Source organism: Hyperolius riggenbachi, chromosome 2 (genome assembly GCF_040937935.1).
Source record: "Hyperolius riggenbachi isolate aHypRig1 chromosome 2, aHypRig1.pri, whole genome shotgun sequence".
In the NCBI taxonomy this organism is placed as follows: domain Eukaryota; kingdom Metazoa; phylum Chordata; class Amphibia; order Anura; family Hyperoliidae; genus Hyperolius; species Hyperolius riggenbachi.
Genome location: NC_090647.1, coordinates 316,748,671 through 316,764,608, shown reverse-complemented (window position 1 = coordinate 316,764,608; position 15,938 = coordinate 316,748,671). Strand labels below are relative to the sequence as shown.

Sequence of the window (15,938 nt, the reverse complement as noted above, 5' to 3'; positions counted from 1 at the left end):
GCGCCCCAACCCACAACCCTCCTATCAAAAAGATTGTTTTTTTGGGGGGCGGTGTCTGTAAATAATCAGCACAAGGTGTCCAATTCCCTAGGTATGCCACTGCCCCCTCCACGCTTTCTACTGAGGAGACCTCAGAATCACCAGAATGAGAATCCCCTTTATTCACCAAGTACACTGAATGACGTACCCGGAATTGTTTTGGTACACATGGCAATGGCAGTTGTACATAAACAGACGTACAGTAGACAGCATAAGAAATGATCCTAAAACAGGCATAAGAAGAAGCATACATTCAGAACAAGAGATGCAGACACGGACTTTAATAGCTAGGGTGTGGGGCCAATTCTGCACTGTGTGGAGGTTCGGTGTTGGCGTCCCGGGAAAATCATACTGTCCAGGGACTAGTGCGACCTGTCATGGGGGGCCCGAGTTCAGTAGGTGTACAGCCTGGGGGAGGAATGTACTCATGCACTTAGTGGTTATAGAGGGGATGGCTCTGAAACGGCAGCCCGATGGGAGGAGCTTGACGAAGTGGCTGCCAGGGTGGGAGGGGTCGTGCAAGATCTTGGTAGCCCTCGGCCTCATTTTGGTAGTGAGGAGGTGGTCTAGGGGTGGCAGGGAAAATCCTATGATCTTTTCTGCAGCACTGGCAGATGCCCCTGCATATCGGATGATGAGTTGGGAGCAAAGAGTGGATTCCATGGTAGCAGTGTAATAGCTCATAAGCAACTCGCGTAGGATACCAATTTATTTCAGTTGTAACAACTGCTCCTTGCAGAAGCTAGATTTGGTGGGAGCTTGCATCCACCAGGCCCCTAGAGTCTCTCCGGGCCCTAGGCAGTCGCCTAGTATTGCCTTGTGGATGATTTAGCTCTGATCCTGGGTGATTTCATAGAACATTCCCTGTGCCAGCTGGAGCAGAAAGCAGCTTGCTACCTACCAGGATGTGTTGTTGTCTCAGCACACACTTGACTCTGCCCCTGATGGTGCGCTAGTTTAGAAGTCTGTTAGGTCTCCAAAACTATTTTTATTTTTGTTTTGTTTAGTATGTTGAAAGGTAGGTGTAGGAGATACCTTTCATTCTGCAAATCCACAACCTAGCTTTGTCAAAGCCCACCCTAACTATAAACTAATTCATGAAGTTAAAGTATGACCACGGCCAAACCTGCCTCATAATAGTATAGTAGTGGTTTCACTGTCATGTCCCAGTTGAAGGCATCGTATTATTTACCTTCTCTGGTGACAGAACAGGAGTTAAGGAAAAATATTATTTTGTGGGGCCGCAGAGGTCAAGTAGTAAAAAGAAAATTGTCATCTTTATGTTGTGTGCATTATTTCCATGTTTACTGAGAACACAGTAATGCTTCCACATTTCTAACAACATTGCCACATGCAACTTAAAGGATGCCTGAACTAAGAGGTATATGGAGGCTACCATATTTATTTCCTTGCCACTTGCCTGGCAGCCCTGCTGTTCTCTTTGGCTGCAGTTGTGTCTGAATCACACACCTGAAACAAGCATGCTGCTAAACCAGTCAGAGCACTTGATCTGCATGTTCACTCAGGGTCTATGGCTAAAAGTATTAGCGACAGAGGATCAGCAGGACAGCCAGGCAATCTGCAATATTTAAAGCAAACCCGTGACTTAAAAGGAGAGAAAGTCACATACTTGCCTCGGAAGAGGGAAGCTGCTGTTTACTGCAATGTCTTCCCACATCCTCCCCAAGACATCAGATTCAGCGCTGGGAACTAGTATTGTTTAACTGCTTCAGGACCGCCGATAGTTCAGGAGCCGTTTTTATTGGCTCCTGATCACTGCGAGACAGTAAAAAGTAAAAAAAAAAAAATAAAGTCCTCCATTGGGCAAAAGGAAATAAATATGGCAGCCTCCATTTCCCTCTCAGTTCATGTCCTTTAAGCTGGCCATTCACTATTCAAGTATCACTCGACTTGGCTGATATATTAAAGAGACTCAGAGATGAGTCAAGTGGCCGTTTCTTTACTTACCCGGGGCTTCCTCCGGCCCCATAAGCATGGATGCGTCCCTCACCGTCCTCCCGCAGTTCTCATGGAATCCTCTGTTCAGCCACAAACAACCCCCAGTACTCTGTTCAGTCAGGCTCAGTCTGTCTGAGTGATGTCAGCCAGGGGTCTTCTGCGCTTGCACAGAAGGCCCCCCGCTGACGTCACTGAGCTGAATACCGGAGAAGATTGCGGCTTAATGAGGGTACTCGGGAGGCCGGTGTGGGACACATTCACGCTTATGGGGCTGGAGGAAGCCCGGGGTAAGTAAAAAAAAAATGTCCACTTGACTCATCTCTGAGTCTCTTTAAGGGCTAAAATCAATTGAAACAGAGATCTGCAATGTTGGTATTTAGTAGGTCAGAAATAATTGATCATAATGGCAATCGTAATGTAGATCTAATTTTGGTTGAAAACAAAAAATAAGTGAAAATTAATTAGTGTTTGCCCAGCTTTAGTCATCTTTCAAAACATTCAATAGATGTTTGTTTGTGGTGAATATTTACACTTAGTAGTGCAGGAGAGGGAACATACCAAGCTAAATGTATGGGGGGAGGGGGGAAGATATATCCATATCATAGAAAAATGACTTTCCATTATTCTCTTGCTGGGCTTTGTAATCTTTATAAGGTTTAGTCACTGTGGGATGGGACAGAGTTTATAAACCTTTGGCACAAATCCCTGTTGAACTGGTGAGCCAGGAGGGAGCGGACAGCATTGATCCCTTTCCAGATGGCTCAACGGCCTCCTAATTTTAAGCCTCTTTAGCTGATCAGCCGCCCGTGTTGTGCTGTTGCAATCTGAGTTTGCACTGTAAGCTGGTTTCCTTTCTCTGCAGCTTATACTTCCATTTGTCCTACAATAAATGGTGACATTTTTTGCTAGAGAAAGGATACTCTGTTGGATCTGGAGAGAACTCTTGAATGTTCTGGCAAAAGAAAAGTCAGAGTTCTGCACTTCTCTCCAAAACTGCTTGCAGCATTCATCCAGTTTATCATTACCACTAAAAACATGTGCAGGTATCCTCAAACATTGCGGAAGACATTGCATGTGCCTGGAAGAGGTAGCTTTTTATTATTATATTTTTTTAAATATTTAAAAGAACCTTACATGACAAGAAAGGTCATAAGATTGCAGCTGTTTTGCCTGTGATTTTACCGTAACTTTAATTTTTTTTTTTTTTCACAAAAAACATTCAGAAAGCCCTCTGTGGTGTGTCTCCAGCCCTATGACTCTGTAACATGATGTTTCCTTTACACAGGGTTATAATACCTAAAAAATGCAGAACGCATTCTTCTTCTTGGCACACATATACAAAAATTAAAATGTAAAATGCATTCAGAAGCTCGCATTGCAAAACACAAAGTACACCGGAAAAGCACACATGTGGCTTTCGGTCTGCTTGCATATTGATCATACTGATCATACTGAATAGGACAGAATTGCACCAACAATGCGAAGCTGCGTGGTTTGCATTGTGAAATTAGTGTCATTCCAATCCACAAAATGTGTCCTGTCTCAAAAAACTGTTTCAAGTCCTGTGTATTTAGAGTGTGATCTTTATTTTAAGCATATTAATGGATCTCTCTACTTACCCCATTGCTAGAGCGTGTAAAATGAACGTAATTGCAATCTCTTCATTCACAGTTTATACTTAATTTACAGTACATATTAATAGCTTTATGTATATCTATTATAAAGTATAAGTGTGCTGCTCTTGGCACCTGGCACTCCGGTTTCCTCCCACGTCTCTAAAACATACAGATAAGTTAATTGGCTTCCCCCTAAAATTGACAATGATGAATATATGACTATGGTAGGGATTAGATTGTAAGCCCTTCTAAAGGTGGCCACACACATATAGATTTTCAGCAGATTTGACCATCAGATGGATTTCTGTCAGATACCGGTCAAGTCGAATCTGACAGGAATCTATCTGAGGTGTGCCACACATCAGGAACAGATTTCCAATAGATTTCAGAATGAAATCTATTGGAAATCTATTGAAAATCGATTTAAAGGCATTACTGCACCATTAGATCCAATGCAACTCTGTGGGCCATCAATCTGCTGCCAGCAGCAGACCAACCTAGATTTTCCATCCTGTCAGATAGATCAAAATCGGCCACAAATCGATTGATCTGGGAATTTGATAGAATCAATTTCTCATTGATCGATACTATAGAATTGATCGATCGATGGCTGAAATCAACCAGTGTACGGGCCTTTTAAGGCACAGCTAAGCTCTATACAACGCTGCGGAAGAGGTTGGCGCTAAATAAATACATATTAATAATGCTTTGTTCCTGCCTGTGGGATTTATTAATATAAATGTAGTGACTCACAGTCACTGAGCAGAAGCAGGGAGAGGGGAGCAAGTGCATCTATGCTAATGAGGGATGAGTTTTCAGGCATGGGCAAACTTGGCCCTCCAGCTGTTAAGGAACTACAAATCCCACAATGCATTGCAGGAGTCTGACAGCCACAGTCATGACTCATAAAGGCAAATGCATTGTGGGATTTGTAGTTCCGTAACAGCTGGAGGGCCGAGTTTGCCCATGCCTTAGCCTCTCAGTCTGCATCTTTCAGCTATAGTAGTAGTGTGCACAGAGGCACAGCTTCTAGTTCTAGATAATCAGGGCTGTAGAGTCAGGGTCAAGGAATCAGAGCAATATTTAGGTACTTGGGCCCATATGCAATTAACATTTTCCCCTGAGTTTTCTCCTTGGAGTTTTTTCATCTTTGATTTAGAATAACCTTTCAGCACTTTTCAATGGAAAAAGTAACAAAAAGTAGGTTAAAAAGTACTATCAAAATATTTTGAACATTGTTTTGCTTGCTGATGGTTTAAAAGGCATTTTATTGACAAGTTTGCAGATATCACCTAGGAGAAAACTCAGGAGAAAAAGTTAACTGCATATGGACCCTGGAGTCTGAGTCAGTGGTTTCATAAACTGAGATGATAAAAATGGACATTCAACAGATACCATTGACTTATACCAATAGATATGAGACCACTGATCCTTACATATATGTATTCCAAAAATACTCACTTGGATTGTTTAAACACTTTTGAAGATAAAACAGAAACAGACCGTAGTTAAAATAATCACAGCTTCTTGTTGCATATCAATACCATATAAACTGAGCTATACCAATCCTTGTCCGTAGTAAGGGAGAAGTAAATGTATATTGCCTTCACAAGAAAGAAGAAAGAAAAAAAAAGCCCTAATGCTAAACCAGTCAGTAAAGCCAGACAGCAGATGGCGAGTGGATAAGCATCCACCCTTTTCACTTATCCCGCCATACACCTCTCATTCAGTTTTGCAGTTGCTGCAAAACTGATACCAGCAGCCTGTATCATCTGTAAAGTCTGTAAAGCAGACCTTCAGTATGAATAGCCAGTATTGTTCATGGTGATATTTCAGTTTCTTGCCTCCTAAGTCCACTTCAGGCAAGCAAGTAAATGCACAGCTAAAATGCATGTAATATCCAAATAATGTGAATGACAGGCAGATATTACATGTAAATATCACCAAATGACAGGCTAATGCCAACCAATACAGACAAGCAGATTGCAATGTTATGTGTATATTGAAAGACAGGTACGTTCCAATGATAGACAACATAACTAAGCAGAGTCCACCCCCATAATATATAACTAGACAGAGTGCACCCAAACCATAATATGCAGAGTGCTCCCCAAATGACACTATGCAGAGCCCCCCCCCCCAGGTATTGGACTGAGTTTCTTCCAAAAATTAAGCAAAGTTCCCCCAAATCATTGGTGTTTAGCGGTTTCTGCAAAAGAAACTATACTCGCCCCTCAACGGAGGGCATCCTTATACTTTGCTGCACCTTCAACACTTCGAGGAGCAATGAGAAAGGCTCATATCCATCCTGTGGCCATAGATAAAGGTCCCCACCATTAGCATAATGTTGGTGATTATGTGTACATACATTATAAGTCTCCAACACTTGTTTTGACACAAATATGTAGATAGTAACAAGTAAGAGGAGGAAATAAAAAAAAAAAAGCGAACAAAAAGTATCCAGTCTAACTAAATGGGTGCATAACTGAAATTTCCAGAGCTCAGGCATGTTTACAGGTCCATACATGACACTTTGCTCCACCTCCCCCTTTCCCTCCAAAAGGCGTCACCAGCGTACAAGCGAGGCATGCCCCTGCTTTGGGCCTCACTCTCCTGTTGGCGGCTGCCAGCCTGCCCTCTGTTGGGGGGGACCCAAGGGGCCCCCAGTAACTTGCAAAACCTCATACTAGTGAACACTCTTGTTGCTGATTTTTCCTCTTGCGCCCCCTGGGTTTGCGTCCTGTCTCTATGGTTATGGGCGCCTCTCATGACGTCAGGTGCCGCTGGAAGTAACCATGGCGGTACGATGGGAAGCCGGCGATAGGAGGAGAGCCCCGCAAGAGGAGTGGGCGCTGGAATAAGGTTATGCAAGTTTCCAACCTCTTACCTATACTGAGGGGAACACCTGTACCTGGCTACCTATACTCGGGCACCTATAGCTCGCTACCTATACTGTGGCACCTGATCTGACTAGCCTATACTGGGGAGCTACCTATACTGGGGGCACCTATGCCTGGCTACCTATACTGGGGGCACCTATGCCTGGCTAACCTATACTGGGGGCACCTATGCCTGGCTACCTATACTGAGAGGACCTATGCCTGACTATCTCTGCTGGGAGCACCTATACCTGTCTAGGACAGGGCAGGGGGACAAGAGCTGAGGAAGATGGGTACATAGAGAGGGGTAAAAGAGACCCAGGGGGACAGAGGTGACACAGAAGGGGACAAAAGACGCACAGGGAGAACAAACATAAGACGGGGACATAGAGGGAAGACAAAAGAGGCACAAACTGAGGTGACACTGAGGGGGACAAAAGAAGTACATGGAGAACAGAGAGGGACAAAAGAGAATGGATTCATGTTAAGAAAGGACCTACAGTCCCTATCTCATTTGTTAACCGGTGACTACCTGTATTTTGCTAGTATTTGGCCACACCCACTTTTTCGCCGTGATGCTGCCACTTTTTCCAGTGGCAGGACCATGCCCATTTTTCGATGCTCCTTTCAGGGAGGGGGCCTCAAGTTATGGGCTGCTTGGGGCCCTGCAAAAGAGTGATGTATCTAGTCTTATTGACCACCTTTTAAAGGGGAACTTCAACCTAAACAAACATACTGTCATTAAGTTACATTAGTTATGTTCATTAAAATAGATAGGTAATATAATCTTACCCACACGGTTTTAAAAGAACAGGCAAATGTTTGTGATTGTATGGGGGAAGCCATCTTTTTGGTTGAAAGAAGGTGAGGGAGCATGAGACACAGTTCCAACTGTTCTGTGTGCTGATCACCCCTCCCAGCTGTGCGCGCTAGGATTCAAATCTCAAATTCAAATAAAAGAAAAAGAAAAAAAAAATTGTGCCTAAACCAGGGCTGTGGATTCGGTGGTTAATAAACTGAGGAGTCTGAAGATTTTTGTACCGACTCCAACTTCAACTCTGGGTACCCAAAATGGCTCCGACTCCTTAGTCTAATACTTACCAGGGCTGTGGATTTTATACAAAATCATCAGACTCCAACTCCGACTCCTCAGTTTATAAAATCACCGACTTCTAAAATCACCGACTTTTATAAAATCACCAATGAGCCTTTTCAGTGCTGCTGAGTAGATGTTTAGACTGGAGGTTCCCTTTAACCCCAGTGGAAACTAAAGTGCACGACAAACCACATTTAAAATGGTATAGTAATTTTGCTTTTAATTGTTCAGTAGGGATACTTGATTTTATTAGTACATCTGTATGCTTCACATAGTTAATGATTCATGAGAATATTGTTTTAGAAAGTGCTTACATGACCAGGCTAATCCAAACAAGGCTGATTGTCAGCATTTTGGACCTCATAATATGATCAGTTAGCATTTCTGATACTTGGATTCTTTCCAGGAGACTCCAGTAATTGGAGAGGAGCAGATGACACCACAATAGATGCAAATGTTTAATGCAGCAGCAGTTTAGTCTTAGGGGGATTTTCAAACCTAATATTTTTCAGATAAAGTTCTTTACAGAATTTAAACTTTGCTGATTTTATCTTTTATAAGAAAAGTGTGTGTTAGAGAGAGAGAGAGAGAGAGAGAGAGACACAGGGGACCTGGATGCAAATCTTAGCTCTTCCCATTCAGTAAGGAGTCCTTGGACAAAACTCCCTAACACTGCTACTGCCTACTGAGTTTGCCCTTGTGGCTGCAGTTCAAGTGCTTTGAGTCCACCAGGAGAAAAGCGCAATATAAATGTTATTTGTCTTTTGCTTGTATGTATGTTACTCAGAATTACAGATACTTGAAGGACACAGCAGGGATTGGGTTACAATCCCTCAGGTGACAGTTCAGGACTGAAGCTGTACAGACACATCCCGAGCCAGCAGGCTAGCGATGTGTTCTATCGCTACAGTGACAAAGGGGTTTGGAGCGCATGAGAGAACATGCACCGCATCGTCATAAACAGGCCTTCAGGGAACACTCTGCTTTTGCAAAAGCGCTTTTTTGGAAACCCAAAGGGCTAATGATTTGTTTTCATGTGTTTTTTGCAGCCTGCAAATTGTATGTCACAGTTTTTAATAGCAGCAGCTGCTCAGGGTGCTCCCTGCTAGCTCCAGTGCTGTAGGATTTTGGAATGCATGTGAAAGTAAAGCCCCAGTTCAAGCATCCTGATTTTTTTATTGTTAGTAAAGGTTAACCAAGGCTTTGCTATCACTCACAATTTTCATATTTGCTCACAGACCTTTGGGTCATGCAAATGACATTTCCTAAAGGAATTTCCCTTGAACAGCCAGCTTCAACAAATTTTAAAAGATGGCAGGAGAGTGGCAGTTACTTCCCAATCACAAGCCATTACTTGACCCCAAATCTAGAAATGTATGGTCAATAAGGTGTTGAGAAAAATTTTTCATTATTCACGGTATCCAGTAGAAGTACACAAGATGCAATCTAATAATAAAATGCTAAAAGGTGTATGCATCTGACATTGGCACAGGAAGACAGCTTTCAAACCCAGCCAGCCAGATAATCTAAAATCAGTAATGCAGAAATAGTATGTACATTGCACAGACCTTTTGCAGTGCCGAGTATGATTCTTTTCAACATAGTATTCAGCAGCTGCTTCATTTGATTTGGTCCATTTTCAAGCTGCATACATTTGCATAGAATTTGAATAACCTTTGCATCAACTTAGAATTATTAGTAGCTCATTAACCATCCCTACTCATCACATCAGTTCTGTTCTGCATAATGTGTTTGGCATTTGTATGTACTGAAATTACCTTTTAGGAAAAGATGTATGGGCAAAGAAGAGTTGTTCTGGACTGTTCCTTGACACAACCTTTAAAACTGTCTACATATATTCCAAGAGGCTTCAATTTACCTTCAACATTAGGCACAAACTACTGAACTTGTGTTTATAGCAGTGAAAAGTCCTATAAAAAAGCCCTGCCTACCTCAGCCCTTGCCATTGAGGACATAGTGGCATGGCGATCCTCCTAGCAAACACTTTGTATACCCGTGGTAGATGGTGCCGACTCCCAGCCTCCACATAATAGTTCAGTTTTCCAACAGTTGTGTCTCTGTTGCCGCGATCGTTCCACAGCTAAGTGTTCCGACACTACAGAAAGATCCTTTCATCTTAGCTCATGGTGATTGGTCATGAATCGCTACATCACATGATGCACCCTGCTTTTTTCACCTGCACCTGAAACTTTCTCTGACCGCAGGAAGCAAAACTGAGGGGCAGGAATAGGGAAGTGAACTGCTTTGTAGATGTTGATTGGATTATGGTGTATTGTAGCTGCCCCAAACGGAAATCTGTACACCAAGTATTGCTTGGCCTTTACGAACCGATGAGTGCAATAAACACTATTGGGCTCAAGTGGTGTTGACCTGGATGTCAAAGTGTCGACTTTGGCAGATGAGCTTGTTTGCACTCTGCTCTAATTTTCATAATTATATGTTTGTAATACTTTGTGTTTTAAAGTTCTTTTTTGTTCTTTGCAGGCGCTCCATGGGAGTTTACTTTCAATGTGAAGTTTTATCCACCTGACCCTGCACAGCTTACAGAAGATATAACCAGGTAGCAAATCTATTTATTTATTTTTACAGTTCTAAAATATATTTGTAAAAAAGATTAATAATATGTATTGCTTTGCTTCTTCTAATAAGGAATTATAGCAGAATAAAAATGTTCTGGAAACTGTTTTCCTATCAGTTTGCATTCTGCACCTGTGGACTGTGGTAGAGAGATGTCCATAGGCACCTACATGATCTCTAGGTTTGTTATAATTTTCTGCCATGAAAGGAAAGTAACTCGCTGTGGAGGAAAAAGGGAGAATGACACCTTAGACCAGGGAGGGCAGACCTTTTAGGGACCGAGTGGCCAGACTGCAACCCAAACTCAACTTATTTATTGTAAACACTGCCATTTTAGGCCTCTTTCACATGGGAGGCTGAACTGCTCTCTTATCGGGTGGTTCAGCCTCCTTTCTGCCAGTCATGAGCACCTGTTGGCTGCAATTATGTGTAGTGAATGGCAGCTTTTCTAACCTCACGCATGTCATTATTTGGAAGAGAAAGTTATACAGGATATTCTAAAAAAAAATTAGCATATTGTGAAAAAGTTCATTATTTTCTGTAATGTACTGATAAACATTAGGCCAGGTCGTGCTGAAAAATGAAATCTTCATCTCCATAAAGCTTTTCAGCAGATGAAAGCATGAAGTGCTCCAAAATCTCCTGATAGCTAGCTGCATTGACCCTGCCCTTGATAAAACACAGTGGACCAACACCAGCAGCTGACATGGCACCCCAGACCATCACTGACTGTGGGTACTTGACACTGGACTTCAGGCATTTTGGCATTTCCCTCTCCCCAGTCTTCCTCCAGACTCTGGCACCTTGATTTCCGAATGACATGTAAAAGTTGCTTTCATCCACAAAAAAGTACTTTGGACCACTGAGCAACAGTCCAGTGCTGCTTCTCTGTAGCCCAGGTCAGGCGCTTCTGCCGCTGTTTCTGGTTCAAAAGTGGGTTCATGCTTCCATCTGCTGAAAAGCTTTATGGAGATGAAGATTTTATTTTTCAGCACGACCTGGCACCTGCTCACAGTGCCAAAACCACTGGTAAATGGTTTACTGACCATGGTATTACTGTGCTCAATTGGCCTGCCAACTCTCCTGACCTGAACCCCATAGAGAATCTGTGGGCTATTGTGAAGAGAAAGTTGAGAGACGCAAGACCCAACACTCTGGATGAGCTTAAGGCCGCTATCGAAGCATCCTGGGCCTCCATAACACCTGAGCAGTGCCACAGGCTGATTCCCTCCATGCCACGCCGCATTGAAGCAGTCATTTTTGCAAAAGGATTCCCGACCAAGTATTGAGTGCATAACTGAACATAATTATTTGAAGGTTAACTTTTTTTGTTTTAAAAACACTTTTCTTTTATTGGTCGGATGAAATATGCTAGTTTTTTGAGATAGGAAATTTGGGTTTTCATGAGCTGTATGCCAAAATCATCAATATTAAAACAATAAAAGGCTTGAACTACTTCAGTTGTGTGTATTTGAATCTAAAATATATGAAAGTCTAATGGTAGCCATACACTGGTCGATTTGCCATTAGATCGACCAGCTGACAGATCCCTATCTGATCGAATCTGATCAGAGAGGGATCGTATGGCTGCCTTTAATGCAAACAGATTGTGAATCGATTTCAGCCTGAAACCGATCACAATCTGTTGAGCTACTCCTGCCGCCTGCCTCCCCCCCCCCGTATACATTACCTGATGCTGGCTCCCGGGCATCTTCTCCGCGCTGCACGGCTCTGTTCCGGCTCCATCCCGGCGCTTCCTGTGTCACTCCGTGACCAGGAAGTTCAAATAGAGCGCCCACCATTTGAACTTCCTGGTCACGGAGTGACACAGGAAGCGCCGGGATGGAGCCGGAACAGAGCCGTGCAGCGCGGAGAAGATGCCCGGGAGCCAGCTTCAGGTAATGTATACCTGATCGGATCGGCCGCCGCTAGCGACGCGCTCCCTACCCGCGGGCGATCGAGGGTAATTTCCCGCACTGCGCGATGGACGGACCGATCCGATTTCGGGAGCAAATCGGATCGGCGGGTGCGTTTACCACGAACGATTGGCAGCAGATTCGATCCCAGGATCAACTCTGCTGTCGAAACGGCCGCGAATCGGGCCAGTGTATGGCCACCTTTATGTTTATCAGTACACTACAGAAAATAATTAACTTTTTTCAATATGCTAATTTTTGGAGAAGCTCCTGTATGTTGTGCCTAAGCACAGCTGCCCTCAGATGTGGCTCCATGAAGGGGGTACTGCCTCTTCACCGCCTGTATCGAGCACTAGCAAGCGCTTAGCCTAGGCCCGTGTGAAGTCAGCTTTATGCTTGGAATACACAGTGAATTTTTTCACATTTACTGGCCGATCGATTTCCCTTCACTTCTATGAGAAAATTGATCAGAAAAACGATCAAAAGCAGATGGAACCTGGCGGAACTTATCTATCGACCCATCTATCTGCTAAAAAACTCATTGTGTATTCCTAGCATAACCCCAGATACTATCACAGTATAGGTAGCCAGTGGATTTCCCCTAAGTGTAGGTAACCAGATGACACCACCACCTTTCCCTCACAGGTAGCCAGAAGAAACACACCCCCATTATCCTAAGCGACTCTTCTCAACCAGGATCCATGAGGATGCACGTGTGACCTGTCTCCCTCCTCCCAGGCGTTCTATCTCAATGGTGCAACACCACCAGGTGGCGATGCACCTTAGAGAATGGCTAGGAGGAGAAAGACTGCCGGCATGCATCCTCCTCAATCCTGGAGAGGTGAGTAATTAATTAACTTAACCCCTTTGCTTGAATATGGCAGTGGCGTGTTTGCCAAAAGAGAGGGCTCTTGAGTGCCTCCTCCTATGGCATGCATGCCATAGGATTTGCCATGACTGCCTTATGGTGTCCATACATGGTACAATTTTTCCTTTTTTTTCGATTAGATAAATTTCGTTTGATTATTCCTTTAGATCGAATATTAAGATTTTTCCAACATGTCCAATTGGATTTTTATTGAAAAAAAAATGGGATAATGGTTTGTTTTTCTTGATCGAAAAAAAAAATCTTTTCAACTTTCATTCGATTTGATCATTTTGGTCGAATACACAGGAAAATCAAATGTTTTTTATTGTACCGTGTATGGGCACCATTAGACTAACCTTCACTTTGCAACTTCTAAAGTGATCCTATAAAATTGCTTGAATAATGGCTATGCAGTTGTGCGATTGAGAGCTTGTGCACATGGGTACTTATAGGTGTCACCCACTGAATTAAGTACAATCTGCATAAATATCAAACCTTGTAATAAGCCAGGTTACCTGTACAAAAACCGACACAAAGCAAGTGAAATGCAACTAGAATGCAAGTTTAGACCTGTCCATAAGTCCCATTTAGGAATTAAAGCCTGTGTTTAAGATCTATCCTGACATCTCTGAAACAAAAAATAAATATCCATGTAGTCAAGCAATTTTAATTGAAAATGAAAAGGACCTCTGTTTCTCAACAATGCGTGTAATGATATGGGCAGGTACACCACTTCCACTGCTCCCTCATTTTTGTCTCTGCTATATTGAATGCCTTGGAAATCTGAGTCCATTGGGATATTTGTTCTAATAGTATGATGATGCATTAGTGAACACTGTTCTGGACCTTCTAGTGTGTTTCTTGTGAAGAATGTTGCCAAACAAATTCAGTTTACCATTATATACTAATCTATTACTGTATGTCAAAGGTGTTGTATACAGATTTTATGCATTAAGGAAAATTTTAAACTCCTTTCCTAGATATTACTTGTGTCTCCAACTGCGACAAGATATTTTAAGTGGGCGTTTGCCATGCTCCTTTGCTACGCTTGCTCTTTTGGGTTCCTACACTGTACAGTCTGAAGTGGGTGATTATGATGAAGATCTTCATGGCACCGATTATGTCAGTGAATTTAAACTGAGTCCAAATCAAACGAAGGATCTGGAGGCTAAAGTTGCAGAATTGCACAAGTCTTACAGGTGAGAACATGGATAGTAGACCAACAAAAACTCATTCTTCACTGACACATCAGTCTCTGCTTCATAGTGCCCCAGGCTTGTAGGCCGTGGGATAGTTGAGCTTACTAAAATACTCACAAATTAAAGGATTGGTATAATAGTAGAGTATTCACGTGGCATGTCAGTTTCCAATAGAAAGATATGGCAACATTGGGGTAATTTGATTAGAACGAAACTTCATGATGATCAGTTAGGTGTGGTGTTTACGCAGCAGGAGAAAACCGCTGAACCTCGTTTCTATTAAAATTAATATTTAGCCACCTTCTATAACCACAGCTACTATTTAAAAGCCATGCTCCTTAAAGGGGAACTGAAGAGAGAGGTATATGGAGGCTGTCATGTTTATTTCCTTTTAATCAATACCAGTAGCCTGGCAGCCCTGCTAGTCTATTTCTCTGCAGTAGTATCTGATTAAAACCAGAAACAAGCATGCAGCTAGTCTTGTCAGATCAGACTTATAAGTCTGAACCACTGAAACACCTGATCTGCTGCATGCTTGTTCAGGGGCTATGGCTAATAGTATTAGAGGCAGAGGATCAGCAGGGCTGCCAGGCAACTGGTATTGTCTAAAAGGAAATAAACATGACAGCCTCCATATACCTCTCTCTTCAGTTCCCCTTTAAAGGGAGTCTAACGTGTAAACCACAAAAAAAAAAAAGATACTCAACTGAGGAGAGGAAAGGCTCTGGGTCTTATAGAACCTTCCCACTCTTCTCACAGTCCATCCACACTGCTTCAAAGGCATTAAATATAGCAGCCTCCATATCCCTCTCACTTCAGTTGTCATTTAAAGGACAATTGTAACAAGAGGGATATGGAGGCTGCCATATGTATTTCCTGTATACCAGTTGTCTGGCAGCCCTGCTGTTCTATCTGGCTGCATCACACACCAGAAACAAGCATGCAGCTAATCTTGTCAGATCTGACAATAATGTCAGAAACCCCTGATATGCTGCATGCTTGTTCAGGGTCTATAGCTGAAAGTATTAGAGACAGAGGATCAGCAGGATAGCCAGGCAACTGGTATTGTATAAAATAAATATGGCTTCCTCCTTTTCCCTCTCGTTACAGTTGTCCTTTAAAAGATACAATAACCAATTGAACCCCTTATTAATCTTTCCTTCACATTTTTGACCTTTAAATTGTATTAAACAATATTATTCAGGTGTTGGGATATAAAGGTGAAATAGCTGAAGAAAATATCATTTTTTTTAACTGCACTTGCACGGTTTATTTTAAAACAAAAATAAATGGAAATGAAAGAAAATGTGCATTTACTGAGTTTACTTTTTTCCCCTTTGAAATAATGATTGGCAAAATACAAAGGAAATTAAGCATGACATAATTATGACAGAAGCAGTAAAGTGTTGTACCGTGTTAGCCATGAGTAAAAGCAAGAAGTTTTGAATCCGGATGATACCATTTATTGGCTGACTTAGAGATGGATAAACAGTGAGCTTTCGACTTATAAAAAGCCTTCGTCGGACTGGTTCCTGACCAAAACTGAAAAACACAGCTTATATACACTGACAGGTTAATTATAATTATGACAGGTTGTAGAATTTTTGCATAGAAGTAAAAGGAAAAACCCAACAAAACACATGCGGTACTTTTGTCTCAGTGAGAAACTCATGAAGCCTACCTAGTGAATAAGAATTAGATTGTTTTCATCTACACTTAGGCTTCTTTCACACTAAGACGTTGCGTTAGGTGCTACGTTAAGGTCGCA

The 15,938-nt window shown here is 42.4% G+C and overlaps 1 protein-coding gene across 18 annotated transcripts in view; it reads left to right on the top strand.

The window, feature by feature from the left end:
- Nucleotides 1-15,938, top strand: part of EPB41 (erythrocyte membrane protein band 4.1) — a 228,181-nt gene that overhangs the window by 157,299 nt on the left and 54,944 nt on the right. For all 18 annotated transcript variants that reach the window (XM_068269163.1, XM_068269169.1, XM_068269168.1 and 15 more), the window contains exons 6-7: nucleotides 10,095-10,170; nucleotides 13,952-14,170. In XM_068269163.1, the coding sequence (XP_068125264.1) occupies nucleotides 10,095-10,170; nucleotides 13,952-14,170 (295 nt within the window). The remainder of the gene's footprint in view (nucleotides 1-10,094; nucleotides 10,171-13,951; nucleotides 14,171-15,938) is intronic.